At 39.1% G+C, this 18,539-nt stretch overlaps 1 protein-coding gene across 1 annotated transcript in view; it reads left to right on the forward strand.

The window, feature by feature from the left end:
• The first annotated feature begins 3,335 nt into the window (after positions 1–3,335).
• LOC139711538 (uncharacterized) overlaps positions 3,336–18,539 on the forward strand; it is a 33,352-nt gene continuing 18,148 nt past the window's right edge. Inside the window, exon 1 of the mRNA XM_071623417.1 lies at positions 3,336–4,108. Within this exon, the coding sequence (XP_071479518.1) occupies positions 3,607–4,108 (502 nt within the window). The 5' untranslated portion in view covers positions 3,336–3,606. The remainder of the gene's footprint in view (positions 4,109–18,539) is intronic.

Here is an 18,539-nt window from a genome sequence, read left to right on the forward strand (position 1 = left end):
CCAGTGGCAGTGTCTCTTTTTGCAGATCGCCAGACATCCGTAACGTTAGATAAATGGCGAGACTTATTATATGGTTCAGACTTTGCCCCCATCTTTTGGCTATATAGACTTTGGACCAGGAGTGGGTTTAAACGTACGTGTGTGATTAATGCGGGATGAGTGATTAGGGCTCACTAGGTTAGCATTGATATCGAGTATATCAAGAATGTATCCATGGATGTATGTAAGAATGTATAGAATAGACTAAAGCACAACAGAGACATTAAAAACGCAAGCATATACTTGTATGATGATAATATATATTTTCCGTAAGAAGAAAATTACGGGAAAAGGAAAGCGAAAACAAAAGTTTAGGTAAAAATGTGAAATTGAGATTTTTCTCATGTGGTGAAATACGCCAGGACGAATGTATTGAGTAATAAAAACTTGATTACCTTATCAGTGATAGACATTTACACTCTTTTGTAACTTTCCACCATGCCAAACCCTCGATTGGAAACCAATATTTCGGCGAACACTGTGATAATTTATTAAAGCCAATTAGTTCTATAGATGTAGTCACAATGGAAACCTTTTCACGAATGTTTTGAGCCCTCTATTTATACGGATATTCAAAACGCTAAACTTTGAATTGATAAAGCTCGTTTAAGATCATGAAATATTGTGCGTATGTATAGATTTCTGAAACAAACAGTCCTGGAATCGACTGGTTTTTAGTAACAGCACGGCACTCAGATAGATTAGTTTGACTTTATTTACTCCTTAAGACAACATCAGTCCCAGCTCCTACCCGAAGTCTATAAGGGTATATCCCTCTCAGCCCCACTACCGCTACTAAACTTGTCACTTAAATTGTATTATAGTATGACCGTTTGCGAAGTGTAATAAAATAGTTAATTCATAGATGGACATGGGAAGCATTCAGACAACACTCTTTCATGGAGTTATAGGCAGGTGTTTACATTGCTGAGGGTGTGGTCCGTGAAGGTTGGCTCGTTCAAAAACTTTGTGCACCGGTCCAAAGCTCACTGCAAACACACAGATTAACAATCCGCATAATGGCCTGTCGTGAATGGCATTATTATCGTTGAACTTTTGCTCGCTATAGGGGTAAGCGCGAGTACGTTGTGGACAGATTAATGAGCACGGCGCAGTGAGGGCCAACACTTCAAAACGCCACTTAGTATCATTGTGTACATTACGTTCCGATGCGTTGCCGATAGAACGACGGAGTTGAAGGAATTTGCAAAACCTCTCCAACTTAAACAATTAGCGACACAATGCACAATATCACAAACATTCACTCACGCACGCACAAGCACACTAACACACACACACACACACACACACACACACACACACACACACACACACATACACACATACACACATACCCAGACTTGCTCAATTCGAGAGGAAAAGGGAGATGTTGAAGAAAAGAGAAAGGAGAAGAAAGGTGGCATAGGTTTATTGTTTATATCACAAGAACGCATTATATACCGCTCGTGGACGCAAAGAAATGATTGCCTTTCCATGCTTGGCTTTGGGAGAATTATTCAGTCTCGAAATCTAGTAATTTTTGCTTACTGTATCATCTTGCAAATGCATAGTCATGCCAAGAAAGAAAATAGATTAAAACTGTATGATAATCTGTTTCGCGCTGACATATTCATTTTAAACTTCGCTACTACGCAACAGAGATGGATTAAAACACACACTGTGATGTCTCAAGTTCGGTTGTATTAGTTTAAGCACGATCTATGAGTGAATGATCATGTAGGCCTATACGTACCGTTCATAGATTTTTTTTCATCAACGTAGCCTGGCATATAACTCGTCACTCAGTATGAAGTATAGATTTCTATAATATATATAGTCACTTCTCGATTTTGCTGGATAGCATGTCATTTTCACAACAATGATATTCATCATTTCCGGAAGCTGCTAAACAACATCAACCCGACTGAACTATCATTTGCCAAAATATGAGATATGTCGCTCGCTACCGCAATTATATTGGCGTTGCACTAATGAAATGGCATTCACCAAAATTCTATTGTACTGGCATACAGTTATATGGAGTCAACCATTCGTAACCATGCACAATGCGTTTGTGCCACTCCTGGTTTATAAGGCACCCTTTTTTCATGACCAAACGCACATGAGTCTATTGATGCAAAGTCGTTCATTTTTTTATGTTTTTGCTCCAATAAGAACTCTGCAATCGCAACGCCCTCACGAATTCTGTTGACTGTGTCTCGCAGCTCCTAAAAAAAATGTGTTTTTCAAGGAACGACCTTTTCGTTTGTTTGCTTCTTGTTTATTTTTTTCTACTCATTGGCAACTTTACATTTTCATTGTACAATGTACATTATATTTAATTTGCGTTACATTGATGTTATTCTTTAGAAATACGGTTGGCTTGTTAAATCGTTTTGTAACTGGTGATGAAAAGGTGCTACATGATAACACACACACACACACACACACACACACACATATAAACATATATACTCACCCATACACACACACACACACACACACACACAGAGAAACATATATAAATATAAAGATAGATAGATAGATAGATAGATAGACAGATAGATAGATAGACAGATAGATAGATAGATAGATAGATAGATAAAGAAAGAAAGAAAGGTTGGGGAGGAATAAATTACAGGACCTATGCAGCTGAATGTGAACCATTATTGCTAAGATGTCAAACTACAACAGCACAATAATGTTCATAATCATACATGATTTTTGTCTTCGAATTTACTCAGCCTTTCATTAATCGACAGAAACAGAGCGCTGAAAATAAGAAAATAATATTGTTTTGACAGATGCGTATACCTACCGGCAAAAGTAGTGACATATTTATAGATGGAAATATTTTTATGGGGTTTCTCAACGTTGCCAATAGAAAAGAGAGGGTATGAACCGAGTAAACTAGAACAGTAAGAATAATGGTTGCTTTCGTTCCGCCTATTGACATTCCCGAGCTACTTAACTGGTGCGGGGTCCTATAGGTGTTTTGTGAACAGACAAAGGTAAGAAGAGAAAAGCTAGTGATATAAATAGGAAGAGGGCATTTACAATGCAGTGATTCCAGATTGCGTTCAATTCAGTTTGACCGTTAACCGCACACTATGACTGAGGAATCGCCAGCTCCGAACGCATTATGTACTCAAGAGCTTTGTAGGCTGCTGTGTGTACACTTGTGTGTAGCTTGCTGCACTGAACGTGCGCCGCTTCGTTGAGCGTACGAATGTGTTGGCGGAGACTCATCCGCAGTGGATGCAGCGAAGATAGCAGTTGTTTCAGTAGACGTAGAGTCAGTGTGTGCTATGGTTGTTTCGAAGAAGGGGCATTGTCTGTTATGACGATTCCCACCCAGTTGGCTGTCTTGGATCATTTCTGGATTTTAAACGCTACATCTTGGGGCTGCGACTGATCATTTGATAGACAAAGGGAGTTACTCTGGTGTTAAGTTCCTCTACATTTTTTTTCGTTCTTCTTCATGACGGGGATAGTGTATATATCATAACCTATGTTCAACGCCGATCTCGACTGCAGGTAGCAGACAGTTATCGAGACGCGGTCACCATGTCGCGTTTCAATCAGAGCGGCAGCAATGCGCGGCCGCGTCCTCCTCCAAGTCTCAGTACTACTAGCAGACGCCTTGGCAGCTCATTCCCGCTGCAGCTGCCGAAGTTTTCCCGCCTTCGCCGACACCCGGCGACTATTTTACGAACTACAATGCTCGTCATAGTTTTAGCGCTTCCAGCCTATGTATTTCTCAGTTACAATGCCCCCGGGAACGACAGCGGTGCCGACAGATTCGACGTCCAGTATGCCGGCGGGAATGTTGCCCTGCCTAAAAGGCCAGGATCATTACCTGGCCATATTCACTCGAAGGAGACTAACGCAAATCCGGGACCAGACCGGGACAACAGCCAGCAAGGTGTCCTGAGGAGCTTACGGGGTGCTGCCTTGGCCGCAGTAGAACAGGGCCATGATCAAACTCTTGTTAAAAGCGACGGGATCAAAGTCGAAAACAGGACTGCGCGAGATGTGATAAAGTGGAGAATGTATGGTGGCGTAAATGGTAAGTGGTCGTGTCATCTACGGATCGCTGGTACCGCATAATGACTTGCATTATGGGACATTGGGTGTGTATAATTATAGAATCAGAACTCCTGTGCCCATGAATCATTTTTCTGGCAGGTCAATCAGTGGGAGCTGGCGATGCTGGATTGGAGATATTTAACAGTTGTATTCCCGAGGAAAAGAAAAAACTTCTTATCAGCCACAAGATAGCAGATATCTGTCTACAGTAATGTGTTACACACGCACACAAACACATACAAACACACACATACTAGTTTACATTTGCGGGTATCTATACATTATCTTTTTTAGATGTTATTATTATATATATACATGTATATATATATATATATATATATATATATATATATATATATATATATATATTCGTGCGCTTTCCTCGCCAGGATAAAGCGTTCTTAGTCTATAATGCCATTTTAGGTTTTTATCACACACATATATATATATATATATATATATATATATATATATATATATATATAATATGATATGTATATATATATATATATTTATGTATATATTTGTATGAGATATTGTGACGAAAGAGAAATACAATTGTATGCATTCCTTGTGGGACCGCCTTGCGAAATATACATGCATCCGTGCGTATAATTTTCATGGCAAACAAGGGTAGGGTTTATAGTATAGAGTGGTGAAGCAAAATTTGTTGGGGTGGCTGTATCAATGAAATAAGATAAGAAAGTTTTTTTTTTTTTTATTAATCCCCTTCAATTCGGTATACAGTTATTCCAATCAGATTTGTCAAAATACAGAAATGCATTCTCACGCAGTACATGTCCATGATAGTTTACAAACAGCTATCTGGTATGAGGGCATGTCCCAAGAAGTTACATAAACTTTAAAAAAAATGTAGGCCTACATAACACTTGTGTTGCGATTTCGAGATATAGAATAACAGTGTGAATATAGTTATACAAGGAAATGACACGCAAGAAAGCGAATGAGAAAAAACCACAAGATGCATGTTGACAAATTTCCTATTAAAATAATTTTCATTGTACAGTATATGTTTACACGACTTGACAAATGCAGGTGCAGATTGTGCTTGGTATATCAAAAAATATGAACAGTTCTGGCATATATCTCACTTTTTGCAGGATATTTATACTGATAACATGAATATATTATAATTATGCCTATATCTAGAATCTAATGCCAAGAGGGTTGCCTAAAGTCACTAAAAGGTATAGCTATAACTGTATAAGCCGATTGCTAGTCAACGTGGACATGGCATACCCCCGTGTATGAGGCGAGTAAACAAGATCATGGCACAATGAAGGTTAAATGTGGACAAGAGAAAAGCCTTCTATACCTCCCCCGAAGCCCTCCGAGATCAGATTGAGTGTATACTATTTGCACAGCAACGTCACCTTACTCACTAATATTCCTCACGCAAGAACGTGTCGTGTAAACAATTTACTTAGTACGCGGTGCAGTACAGAAATCCGCTGTAGACCTAACTGTATTAAAGCTGCATCATTTCTACAGCTTCTCCCTCACAGTAGTGTTGTTGGTCAGGATGTGGACAATGCAATATTTGCCGACCCGCACGAAATGCACTCCATTACACACTATACTATTATTTAACAATAGCATTAAAATCCTTACCTAACCAATTTATGTACGTCGTTGCTTTATAGAATGGATAAAAATGCACTGTACAATATCATGATAATGATTTTAAAGGCATGCATTTAAATCGACATTGTCCTACCTGTATAAACTAATGTACTCCAAAATAGCCCGTTGTGCCCTCAAGTTCCCTTTAATTGGTGTATGAAACTCGTCTGTCGGTGCTTTAATTAACTTCCTGTTCTATTTCAGGCAATTCAGTGAACCACGTTCACAAAGCACCATGCAACCCAACTATTCAGTGGCTGAGTTTTTGTTTGTTTTGTTTTGTTTATGATATGCTGATCTTTTTCGATGTGTATAGGTCAAGAAAGATGGGTTTTTAAGTATCGGGTACGAGCATAGCGGCGGTGTTTCTAGGCATATCGATTACAGCAAACTCACGTGATAGATCCTCGTATCTACGCCAAATTTCCCCCTAGCAACGTCCCTCAAAATCCGCAAACAGATCGTGACGAGCGATACGAACACATACGCCAAATCTGCCTAGATTACATCTGAGACAATTTTCATTCTATACACTGGTTTATGAAGAGGCCACAAACGAAATAAGATGACTGATGATATCCACACGTCTGTGTAATATCATGCGCTGCGCGTTTCTGCGGAGATTAATGTATAATTGATGCAACAGTAAATATAAGACCGCCCTGTGCGTGAGGAGGATGTAATTGGGCAAAGTGTATAATCTCCCAGTGAGGAAGGATTGAAGATATAGTTTATGGTTCTTTTTTTTAAGCTTAAACTCCTTCAAATTCTCTCAATGCCAACGTTCATAGTTCCGTTTGAGTGCATGCTAAATTGTTGGATGGAGTCCGATTATTCCTTCCGCGCACTATAACTGCCAAGAAACTTCTTTCTCGATTTCGCATTAATTCAACGTGGGTATGAAGTCTTTTTCTTGGCTCTCTGCCTCAATGTGGAATTATTCTTCCGTTTTGGAATGATTCTCTAGGAAACTCATTTTGTGAGTTTTTAACAAGGGTTTATTTTTAAGTCATCAGAACTATTGTTTTATTCGGCGTATGACCATGCAGACATGCACGCGTGCGACGAAATCAATTATCACAGCGAAAATGAAAATTTGTCGTTTTAATCTGAGCAGTGAAAACAGCTGTATCTCTTCCCAGCTATTCTACACAAAAACTGTACCAAGAATGATGTTTTGTATCTATTTTTGCGTATAATAAAGAATGGTGGTATCAAAAATCCATATTTATATAAACATTAAAGTCATTGACAGTAACGCGTATTTCCCCTGTTCATGGGTGTACTGATAGTCTCGCTATAGATAACTGTGCCAAAATATCGTCAATGAACAGTATGACTAATCTTCTGGGCCAGACCTGATTTACCTTCACATGCCAAACCTATCCAGATCACACCTATATAACTACACATGTAGGTACAAGCAGCAGTTCAATACGTATTTCAAACATAAAGATGATTATTGTATACAGTGTACTCGCGTCGTGTATTGTATCTTCCATTAGAGTGATAATTCTGAATTACCTTTGACCCCCTTGCCAGCATGCTATTATTGCAACAACAGCAAAGTAAACATGCAGACATGTTAAAATCAAACAGAGTACAGAGATTAACATGCACAATTTTGCATACTAGGAGCGAATAATTTTGTGTGTAGTGCATGGAGGGGAGGGAGAGAAAGAGAGAAATAGAGATCCATAATTTTTGCATTCTGCGATCATGATTACACGTATTCATATATACGGGCGACTGCCTTTAGCAGCTTCGTGTTTTATGGGGAAGAGGCCTATGGATCGCCTTTACATATGGTCATGATAGTGGACTCAAAAGCAGTATACCTTCAACTTTGTGGCAGGAGACATGCAGATTAATCGTCCATAGTACACCTGCTTCATCGACAGCTTGCTGCAAACATAAATTAAAACAAAAGAAAATCCGTTACAATGAATAGTATATTGGCATTCTTCTCCTTTCTCATTTTCTTCTTCGTTCTTTATTTGAGATTTGTTGGGCATCTAACGCGAACACAAGTCCAGATTTATGATTATGCTGTAAAACTTTTAATATGTTTCGTCCTTAAATGTTTGCTGACGTAAATAGAGCAGAAAGTCTCTTTAGCCAGATTCATCCCTCGATATTTCAGCACACAATTTTGAATGGTGTTTTGGGCTGAAAATGAAAATATGGTAAGGGGCACATGTGCCCCCCCCCCCTTTGGGCTTTATAGCGTTAAGGCTTCTTCCCTGCTCGAAACAACACAGGGTCTCACAGCGTGTTCACAATGTGTCCACATAGTCGACTGTGAAAACGCTCGAATTTAAGAGTGTAAAGATTGAGACTCATACTGTGCACTGGAGTGGTTTTTCACAGAGAGTTCACATTGATTTTGTAGTAAGGTTCTGTTTCACACTGTGAATTGAGGATTCACAATGTGTTCAAGATGTTAAAATGCTCGAATTTAATAGTGCGAAGAATTTCACACTGTGTTCACAGTGATTGTGCATTATGGGACACTGTGTTCCTTCCAGCAGGGTTATAACATGTTAAGCACTCTATTAGTGATGTGATCTCGTGCCGTCTGATCGAGAGTGTGCAGTGATTAAGGCGAAAGCTGAGATGAGACTCCAGGATTGACGAATGCACTGTATATATCTCGGGTGCATTCTGTCTTTCCTTTCACCATAATTTCACATTCGGTAAAGCAATCTGCAGTCTGCAGTCCTTTCAAAGGATTCCCTGCGACCAAAAGCGGAACCGTTCGTTTGCATTCTGAAACCTCTTAGGAAAGTGGTCGTTAGCTGCCGAAGCAAAATACCAGTACATTATGGGTGTAGAAACAGACAAGGTGTTCTGTGCGGCTCTTACTCAAGGGAACCCTGCGTTTGTTGCACATGGTAGCACAAACCAGACGGCAGGAAATCTCCAACTTTACTCACCGTTTTAACTTCACGAGAGCGATCAGTCACACTCCTATGAGCAAACGAGCCCAACCGAGAGATATAATTTGCATTTTTCATCATGTATCATGGAGTGCATCGTTGAGAGAGAAAAACATTACTCATCCACCAGATCGACATGAAGTTTCATCTTACTCTTGATCTCCCTCTCGACCTCCTGTGGGATCTCCGACCTCGTTGCCTATAAATCATCACGCATACTTGTATATAGATGCTCATGTATTTCTTTGCGATCATGTCAGTTTAAAACACATTTATTGTTATAGTATACACAGCACTCGCACTCCTATACAGTATGTATTGTACGTATATATCACCAACTCTCGAAACAACTGTTGATTTGAGGAAGAAAACGGAGAATTTTCGCCCAAACTGTTAAAATGCAGGAGCAACAAAAGTCACGATCTTTTTGTATTTTCGATTATCATTTGTTGTTATCAACAAAAAGTATCATTCAGGGGCGGATCCAGGAATTCTGTAAAGGGGGGGGGGGGCGTGACTGATATTTCTCGTGCCACTTCCGGGTTTCATTTCATTTTTTTCTTTTTATTTCTTTTTTTTACTTTTTATTTCTTTTGTTTTTAACGAAAAATAAAGGGGGGCGTGCGCCGGTTGGGCCCCCCTCTGGATCCGCTACTGTCATTCCTGTCTCCAAAAATTACGCAAGGGAAGCACCTGGTGTGGTTGTTATAGCAGATAGCCGTTACAGGCAAGGTCGATGCGGTTGTAACCGTGGTAGATATCTATACCTCCCGTTTATTTAACTAATGTCATTACATCAATTCTACAATATTTGTTTTATAATACTGCAATTGTATCCTTAATAATAGACCCAATTATTTACAGTGATATAAAACAAAAACAATTTACCAGTCAGTCTAGAGTGAGTACATTCTCGGCCATAAAGCATACATAGCTCGTGAATGATGGGGCAACCCCGGATAAAGTGTACTCAGCTGCTGGTCAGTTAGTAAATTTGCAGGTCTCACCACGTCACTCAGTTTCTGCGTTCTGCTTCTCTTGTACAGAAAAGCAGGAAACGACGCGAGAAATAATGGACATTAATGATTAACTGTAATTCGATGTTCAATAAAGGAAAATATCATTATTGTTTTCTTCAAAACGCTGGGGTCCAAAGCTTTAGATGAACAGGAGAATGCATTTTACGATATAATAGAAGGCAGTCTTGTAACAGGACAGCATGTCTTTGATTATTATGTGTTACGCTGTGCAGAACGCTGAAATTATTCTGTTCGCGAGTTTGGAAGCCCGTGCAGAACAACTTCAATGAAGATGGACACCGCCTTTTCCATCACTAACCCGATATCTTAATGCGCAGGTGATTATCGTGCCATGGTGATAGAGAGTTGCATCAAAACGCTTTGCGTATTGCATAAAGGTTACTCTGCCCTGAGATTTTCTGGTTAAAACTAGGTATGGAAAGAGGTAACTCCAAAATAGTACTATTCACTCAGGGGCTTAGCCCTGAGGTAAATACATTATTATAGCTCACAAAAAGTGTACTGAGATACGATATAATAATTTTGATTTAGAAAATGTCGTCATTAACAATGACATGATATTCCAAATAGTATATCTAGAATGGCAAACATACCAACGTTTATGAAATAGTTGGAAATACATGTAATCACGTAAAGCTCTTTAAGAAATCATTACGGAATATATTTCTATCCAATTTATATAATGTAGCAATAGGTATTCAGTCCATCTTAACACGTACATGAAGGCACACAGTTTTAGCCCTGACCTATCACTCGCTGATATCAGAAGGGATTGATTTCATTTATTAAATCACCTACGGTTAACAGCGCTTTAGAAAGCTTGTATTGATAAACAAAATTAATTTGGTATATCAATAATTCTGAGCATGAAAGGTACACATATTGTCTGTCGCTCATTTTCCATGGCCTTGTGCTCCCTGCATATTACAATAAGCATCAAAGTAGCTCGTAGCAATGAAAAATGAAAATCACAAAGTTGCCTGAGGTATCTCCAGAGTCAGTGTGGATATGGTAAGGAATTATAGTTATTCAGACACACAACAGAACTGGAAGAAGTGAGCGCGGTAAAGGCGCTGTTGATGGAGAAAAAAAGACATGGATTCAAAAGGATATCAGTAGGAATCGTTAGATTTGAATGACACAGTATATCTTGCGCTGCTCTATGTAGGATCACTTATTGATTGCAATAGCAGGGTATATGACAAGGGAGTTATCACTAGTTTGCACACCACACGTATATATAGCAATGCCGTGTTTGAGGTCAATAGCTTTGCAGAAGTCGCTTGAAACCATTTGCCAGCTTTAATGCGACTCGCTAATACTTCAAGCTAGGTCATTATGCATGCTCTCAAGTGTCCCAGACAATCGATTGATTACATCTGGTAAAATGTAGCTCATTTTGTTTGCATGTTATATCTCAATGGACCGTGAGCACACCATGCTGTTTCAAATTCAAACACACAAGGGGTAGAGATAGTACTTCATCAGCGTCAGGTCTCGGAGACGATGTCATCGCTCAAACACCGTCTAATTACGGCAGTATCGTTGAAATCATGTTTGCGTAACGTCGCGATAGACCATGTGATTGATCGTGATGATGAGTCTGTGTTATTGATTCCCTCCCACTATCTAGAAGTATATAAATAAGAAAAAAAACCCGATCACAATTCTTGCATGCACATTCAAAATATCGTTGCCCTTGGTTCAACACACGTTTCCTTCATTCCATCAAATTTTTAATCCTGAATTAGTCGCTCACGTTTACACACAACAACCAAGTTTTCCAATTTCCATCAAATGGTGTCACGCAACATTATATTTTGCTGTCAGGATTATCTCATTGACGTGCGTCACCTACCATCTTAAACTGCCACCAGGTTTACTGCAGAGAAATAATGTGGTTCTTCTCATTCATTTTGACTACTATAAGCGTGAAAGAATGCTACACCCCAGCGTTAAGAGAAACACAGTTACAATGATCCATTGGTAATGATGAGGATGATAAGGATTGAATTGAATTGAAAGGTATTTAATTGAATAACATCCGTTGCAGCCCACAGGCTGGATTGTGGACATTTTACATAAATCGGCCTAAATACATTAAAATATATAAAATAGTAAACAAAAAAAATACAGGATGAAAATAAAGTTAATCACTTTGGAGCCATGAAGTCAGTGTCTGTTCGATATCATCCCAACACAATTATCTCTCTCTCTCTCTCTGTCTTACACACACAATACATGTATATCACACACACACACACACACACACACACACACACACACACACAATGAGTACAAAACATGATTTTAGAAAAACAGTATTAATGGTTCAAGAAGATACTCTGGCTGGATCTGGCTTGGTCAACCTGGGCCAATGTTGTGGCGCGCAAAGCCCCTTTTCTAACACCTGCGCGAAAAGCAAAAAGCTCAGCCGCGCGTAAATGAATTATGGCTGCGAACACCACGACCCATACATTGATTCAGCTTCAATAGGTTAAAGTCAAAGATCCTGTAGGATCTCTGTTAAAATCTCATCAAGAATAACGTGTGAGTTGTTCCGGATGCTCTTTTGTTTTTTGGCCACTGGGACAACAGTTTGGTGTGGAGGGAATAGGACAGTTGCATCTCTAATTACTGGCGACCTGGATGAACTACTAAAGTGTCGCAACATTAATTGTCACTCATATCGAGTATCGCTTGAACAGACCATTTTCAATAGGTATTTGTAAAACGGCAAGAACACTGTATTCCGTTCTGATAAAGTGTGTGTGTGAGTGTGTGTATGTATGTGTGTGTGCGTGTGTGTGTGTGTGTGTGTGTGTGTGTGTGTGTGTATTTATCTGTTCAATACCTTACTTACGGTCGTTTAATTCGGACCTATTTTGTTGCCAACCACAGAAGTTTTACTTTGAAAAATGCTTTGTGCAATGGTGCCATTTACAATGTTGTACCATTCTCAAATTGTGCCATTTGCCACGTTTTTACCACCCATAAGTCTTAATGACTTCACAGGTGTTTGCGGACTGGTTGGAGTCAAATGAAAGAAGGAGTGTCCGTATGATAGATTGATAGACTTTTTCGGCCATATTTATCTACACATCGTTAACAGGCATTGTGCATTGCTGGAAGGGGAGCAAACACGGTTTCTTCTCGCCTTGTTTGACCTGTCGTTAAATTATCATGTGTGACGGATCATCACGGCCTTGACACCTCGATCGATTATACGGAGCCCGAGAATGTGTGAACAAGATGAATTAGTCGCTAAATTAGTCGACACCTTTGGAGTGTCGGAAATATACAAAAATTGTAAGAGCAACTGCAATACATCAATGGATTGATCACCTCACCTATATTTAGCCGTTGGCGTAGATATAAAACTATCCCGACACGCCGCATTTATTATTTGTTTCCAGCTAATAACCCAACATGCTGACATAATTAGGGAACAAATAAGGGCGCTTACTTAGTACATACTCAAACACATACACACACACATATATATCAGTACATACTCAAACACATACACACACACACACACACACACACACACACACACACATATATATATATATATATATATATATATATATATATATACATTGATGTATTCGTGTCTGTGTGTCTGTATATATCTGTGACTGATGACCCTCATAAATGTTTAACATGTAAGTTTTGGAGATGTTATCCTTCATTTCCATATATCTTATTCATGTAAATAAAATTCATTCCTTAATATTGCGCAACTTCCATATTCAATTCTCGATTTATATCCTTCCATGCATGATGACGGTAATACTACATAATTTATATTCAATACATTTTACCACTCATTTCTTCACTAAATCCCAATCTTAAAAACTCTCTTCTCACCTTGAAAGCCCTATTTGCTGCTACCAAATTATGAACTTTATATACATTCCTAAGAAACAAATCTTTATCAAATACTGTACATACATCAATGAAAATAAATTTATTATCAACATTGATCTCATTCCTCTTTTAATTACCTTCCTCCATAATCAAATGTCTACTTTCCATCCAGTCCTTCAACATATTATCATTATACAATTTGGTAACGTTAAACATCAACAACAGTATGCAAACATCCATCGATTCAAGTGGAAAACTCTCATCTTTCCGTAATTTCCCTCTTTTCTGTCCACACTTTTTTTTTCAGATTTTGATCGATTAAGTCACTGTTGATGCCACAATCATGAAAAAAACATAATCGCGAAAAAAACTATTATGTTCGCTGGGCCCAAATATTGGAACGAACTCCCTATGGAACTTGTAAGTTGTACCACTGTAACCTCATTCAAACGAAAACTGAAGCAATATCTTCTTAGCAGCTACATTGTACGGCATGCATAGTGTATAGTTCTTGTTGCTCTTTACTGTTACCCCTTGTCTATCCCACCTTAGTCCGGCGGGATCCTAACCATGAACACTATTTTTGAACAGTCTGCCTATTGCGCTGTTCATGCACCTATTGTTCCACTCGGTTATCGAAACTCTCGCGCGTGACAGCTGTCGGTTACTATGGTCACACGGAATGCTTGGTTTTAGGACCCATGCTGGAATGTTACTCCTGAGCTTTCGGTATTGTTTACATTCACGACAAATCTCATTATCCCACCTTCTACTTATGTATTTATGACATACAGTTACGCCATTTTCTATACTCTGCAACACACCCCTTGAATCTCTGCAGTTGTTGTTCACTGCTGCAACATGTGACCTTTCAGCTTTCTGTTTTTCTGTATTTTTATTTAGTGATATATATTTAATTGGATTTTTTGTTTTGTTTGTTTTAATCGGTTTCCCCAGATATAGTTGGTCTTAAAAAACATCCGTACTTTAAACTTCCCCTAATCTGATTACTCACGGGACCTGCGGCTGTACAAGCTAATGCTTTTACGCAGGCCCCATCATATTTTTTTTCGCATTATGACCACAGTGTAATTCGCATGCATACAGACCTCGTGTTTATACCAAATCAAACTTCTGTACATTCTGATGAAGTCTCATCTGAATTATGTTTTGTATAATTTTCGTATTTATATACTTTATTGTGATATATGTGAGAAATATGAAAATAAATTGAAATGAAATGAAATGAAATGGGTGATTATTTTTAGCCAATTCATTGCTGTCATTTATACCGATACTGCTGAGCGCTTTCAGAGTAATGGTTGGTTCAATCTTCTTATAAAACACGTGCCCTGGGACACTATTGCAAAACAACGGAGAAAAATCTTCGAAACGTTTCTTTAATCTCTCCTTTTATAATTATAGTCAGTCAGTAGTCTCCTGTAATTTTGTGAGTTATATCTACAAAATAAGATAAGTTACAGCCCTATATTTATACAGTAATTTTGTTTAAGACACGACGTGGTCCTTTATAGATGAACATAAGTAACTGTTGATGCTGAGCTGCGGAAGTTTCTGAAGAGTTCGATTCAGTTTCTAGCATCATGTACAATGGTATCGGCTATATCTATTACTACGGTGTGAGCTTGATTTATAGCCTGTGGAGGTGGGACGCATTTTCAGGTACGGGTAACGACATTAACCAATGACTTCCTCGTAGAAACGCATGTTACTGTAGCATCTCCACCATGGGGAGATTGTTCCACACGTGTTCATACCAATTCACAAGGGCATTAAAACTGCCAGGGCGCATAAGCATAAATACAGTAACGGTAACAATCATGCCTTGGATATGCGTCCCCGCCTGATTCATGCTTGCGAGCTAATACACACACACACGAAACACACTAAAGCACACACAACAACAGTACTGTTCAATTACATATTACACAGACAAATGAATGGACTTTTCATGACCTTGGTTTTGATGGTCCAGTCATTTCGCATTATGTGTGCATGGCATTAGAATGAAACGAAATTCTTTGTAGTGTTATCAATTATAGTGGATCATTACTGACAATGATCGTGGCAGGGGAAATTAGAAGTTTTCTTGTTTATCCTTGCATGCACTTAGCATGGCTTCTCTGCATAATGCAATGTACGCAACAACATTATACCGGAATGGATTGCTAATCTCTTCTATCAAATACCTGAGACTGAGTGCAAGGATTTATAATAAAACAACCTTGTCCACCGCCATTTAAAGAAAAGGAAATGCTTCTACACCCCTGCATTTAAAATAATTCTCTGCTCTTTGTGGCACATGCAAGTATCCACAAATGATACTATAAGCGATCGACGTCCTTGACCTTAGATTACTGAGTATTGTCCACGCCATAACAAAGAGTCATGAAAAATACATTCAATCAATTTATTTTGGTTGCTTTCATAATTCGAACAAATTGATTTGCACTCACGCTCTTTTACAGATAGTGTTCAATTAAATTTATAATTGGATTTCAACCTATAACCCCCTACATGTAGCGAACAGACAAAATTATTATTGGTATCTTAGCAGGTTATCCCTGTTTTAATTCTCAGTTTCCTATTATGACGTGTAAAGTGCATCGTAAAGTCAATGTCTGGGTTCCCAAGTTCAGTACTACAAGTTTATCTTGGCTCTCCAAACTACTGCCACAGATGGGCCTCACCCACTTCTTTGGGATGCCAAAAATACCCCGCAGACAACAATAACACGTGGCACATGGACAAAATAAACGTGGACCCCTTTGCTGATTGTTTTCCCCGCCCGAAAGTCCCCGACTGCTGATGACAAATGGCGTATATCCGAAAAGGATATTCGTAAAGGCGAGAGGGAGGGGGGGGGGGGGGGGGGGGGGGTGGTAATGCGAAGCCAGAATTCACGTTGCTTCTTGGAGTCGATACAATGAAGCATATACCATGCGTGCGACCACGTATTTAGAACTATGGATGGTTGTGGAGAGCGCAAATACGTGTCTTTTGATCTAATATTACATGCTAAATGAACTTCATTGTGACTTTGCTACCGTGCAATAGTCGCCAATCTGACCCTATAGATTTTCCCATTGTTCCCTACATTTTCTTATAAATAATAGTGAAAAGAACCGTCATTGTTGTATTTTTTGTCATGTTAGGAATGGAAATATGAACACAGTTTCACACAAACAGTAGAATGACTACACCCAGTATACCATGATCAGAGAGCAGCTATAGGTGGGGCTATCATACGCGTCCGCGGGATAGGGATGGGGGGGGGGGGGTTGAAAAATCCTCTGCGGTAAGGAACTTTATAGAGCGTGCGAGCTTGTACATTACACTTAATGATTATGTTTTGGTTAATTCTGATGATACCACCTTTTCTGGCGGATGGAAATCCATGTTTTGTGTTTTGTGTTTTGTTTGTTTGTTTTAGGCGTGAGTAAAAGCTTTTTCAGGCTTGTGAGCGTGAGGAAGACCATGGCGTGAGCCTCACGCCTATAATGAAACTTGGTAAGGTCTGAAAATCACCACACATACACACAGACACACACAAAGGCAATTGCTTTTGGTACACACCAGTAATATACTGTTCGATAAAGACATTTTGCCATAAGAGTCAGAGTACTGTCTGTCCTTCCCTTCTCAACTTCTTCATGAAGAGAAAATGAAGATCTTCTTGTTAAAGTTTACATGAAGTTTACAAAATGTATATACTTCGTATGACATAATAATTCCCATTGTTGTAAAATATTTGTGTTTGCGTTTGATTTTGCACAGTGCCTTTGGACGCGACGAGCACATCTAACGATAATTTCTTATTTTTACTGTATCAGTGTCCAATCTGTTAGGATATGGCTTCTGCATTCAGTTTATCTTCTTCGCAACCTGAACGGAATAATCATTCAGAGTGTCATTGTGATGGGCGTACATCGTACATACAACGATAATCCTCGATAGATGGAGATGAAGAAAAAAGTCATTAAATGCAGAGATTCTTAATGACGATACAGTAATGGAATGGAGGTGTAATTAAAATTGTTTTCCTTTTACTTATATATCTCTTTCCTTTTCGTCATATAATTCATTCCGAAATTTGTTGATATTTTTTATGGTAAAACATTTGCAACCCATCTAGGTATAGGATGAGTGTCAGGGCAATCCCGTATGTTGGTGTGTAAACAGTCGATTTTGTATTTCATGTGTGAGGGAGTAGAGTGACCGAATACTGTATGTGCATTACGTGTGTTTGTGTGCTTGTGTGTCTTTCGGTCTGTGTGCATGAACACAAGATTTGAAGTTGAGAAAAAAGATAAACGGAGTTGGATAATGATAACGTTTTTTCGCGACCGTCCGTGGGATCGCCCGTCCGTATTGGAGTGCCCTGCACTCCGGTGACGAGTTCATGCAAATTTCCAACTGCTCGAATCGATGTTGGGGGACATAAAACTTAACGGGGTCTTTCCTGGCCACTGGCCTGACTCTTATTGATTATGACAGACTCTCATTCTGCTCGCATGATTGCGGATGATTCCATTTCCTGCTAATTACCTCTGTTGTTGTCCCACGCACATGTAGCCGATGCACGCCGCGTCCATACGTGGCACGCGTCCAAAGGGGCGGCAACTGCACGTGCACTAGAGTGTGGTTAAAAAGATGGTCACACGTTAAAAGGTCACTCGTCCCCTTTTCCAAACAACACAAAATTTTGCATTGTTGAAGAATAATGACTCCCAATATCACGTATGAAGTCTTGAGGTAACACATCCCAAAATTTTGTGGAAGAAAAACCTAAGTCAATGTCACTCGAGGATACGCTCCACTTTTGTACGGAAAATAAAGGTTTGGTGTTTTTTTTTTCTAATATCATTGGAGTGGGTCCGGATAAATTCACTAG

Source organism: Diadema antillarum, unplaced genomic scaffold (assembly GCF_040938485.1).
Source record: "Diadema antillarum isolate AM-2024a unplaced genomic scaffold, OU_Dant_1.0 scf00000040, whole genome shotgun sequence".
Taxonomy (NCBI): Eukaryota; Metazoa; Echinodermata; class Echinoidea; order Diadematoida; family Diadematidae; genus Diadema; species Diadema antillarum.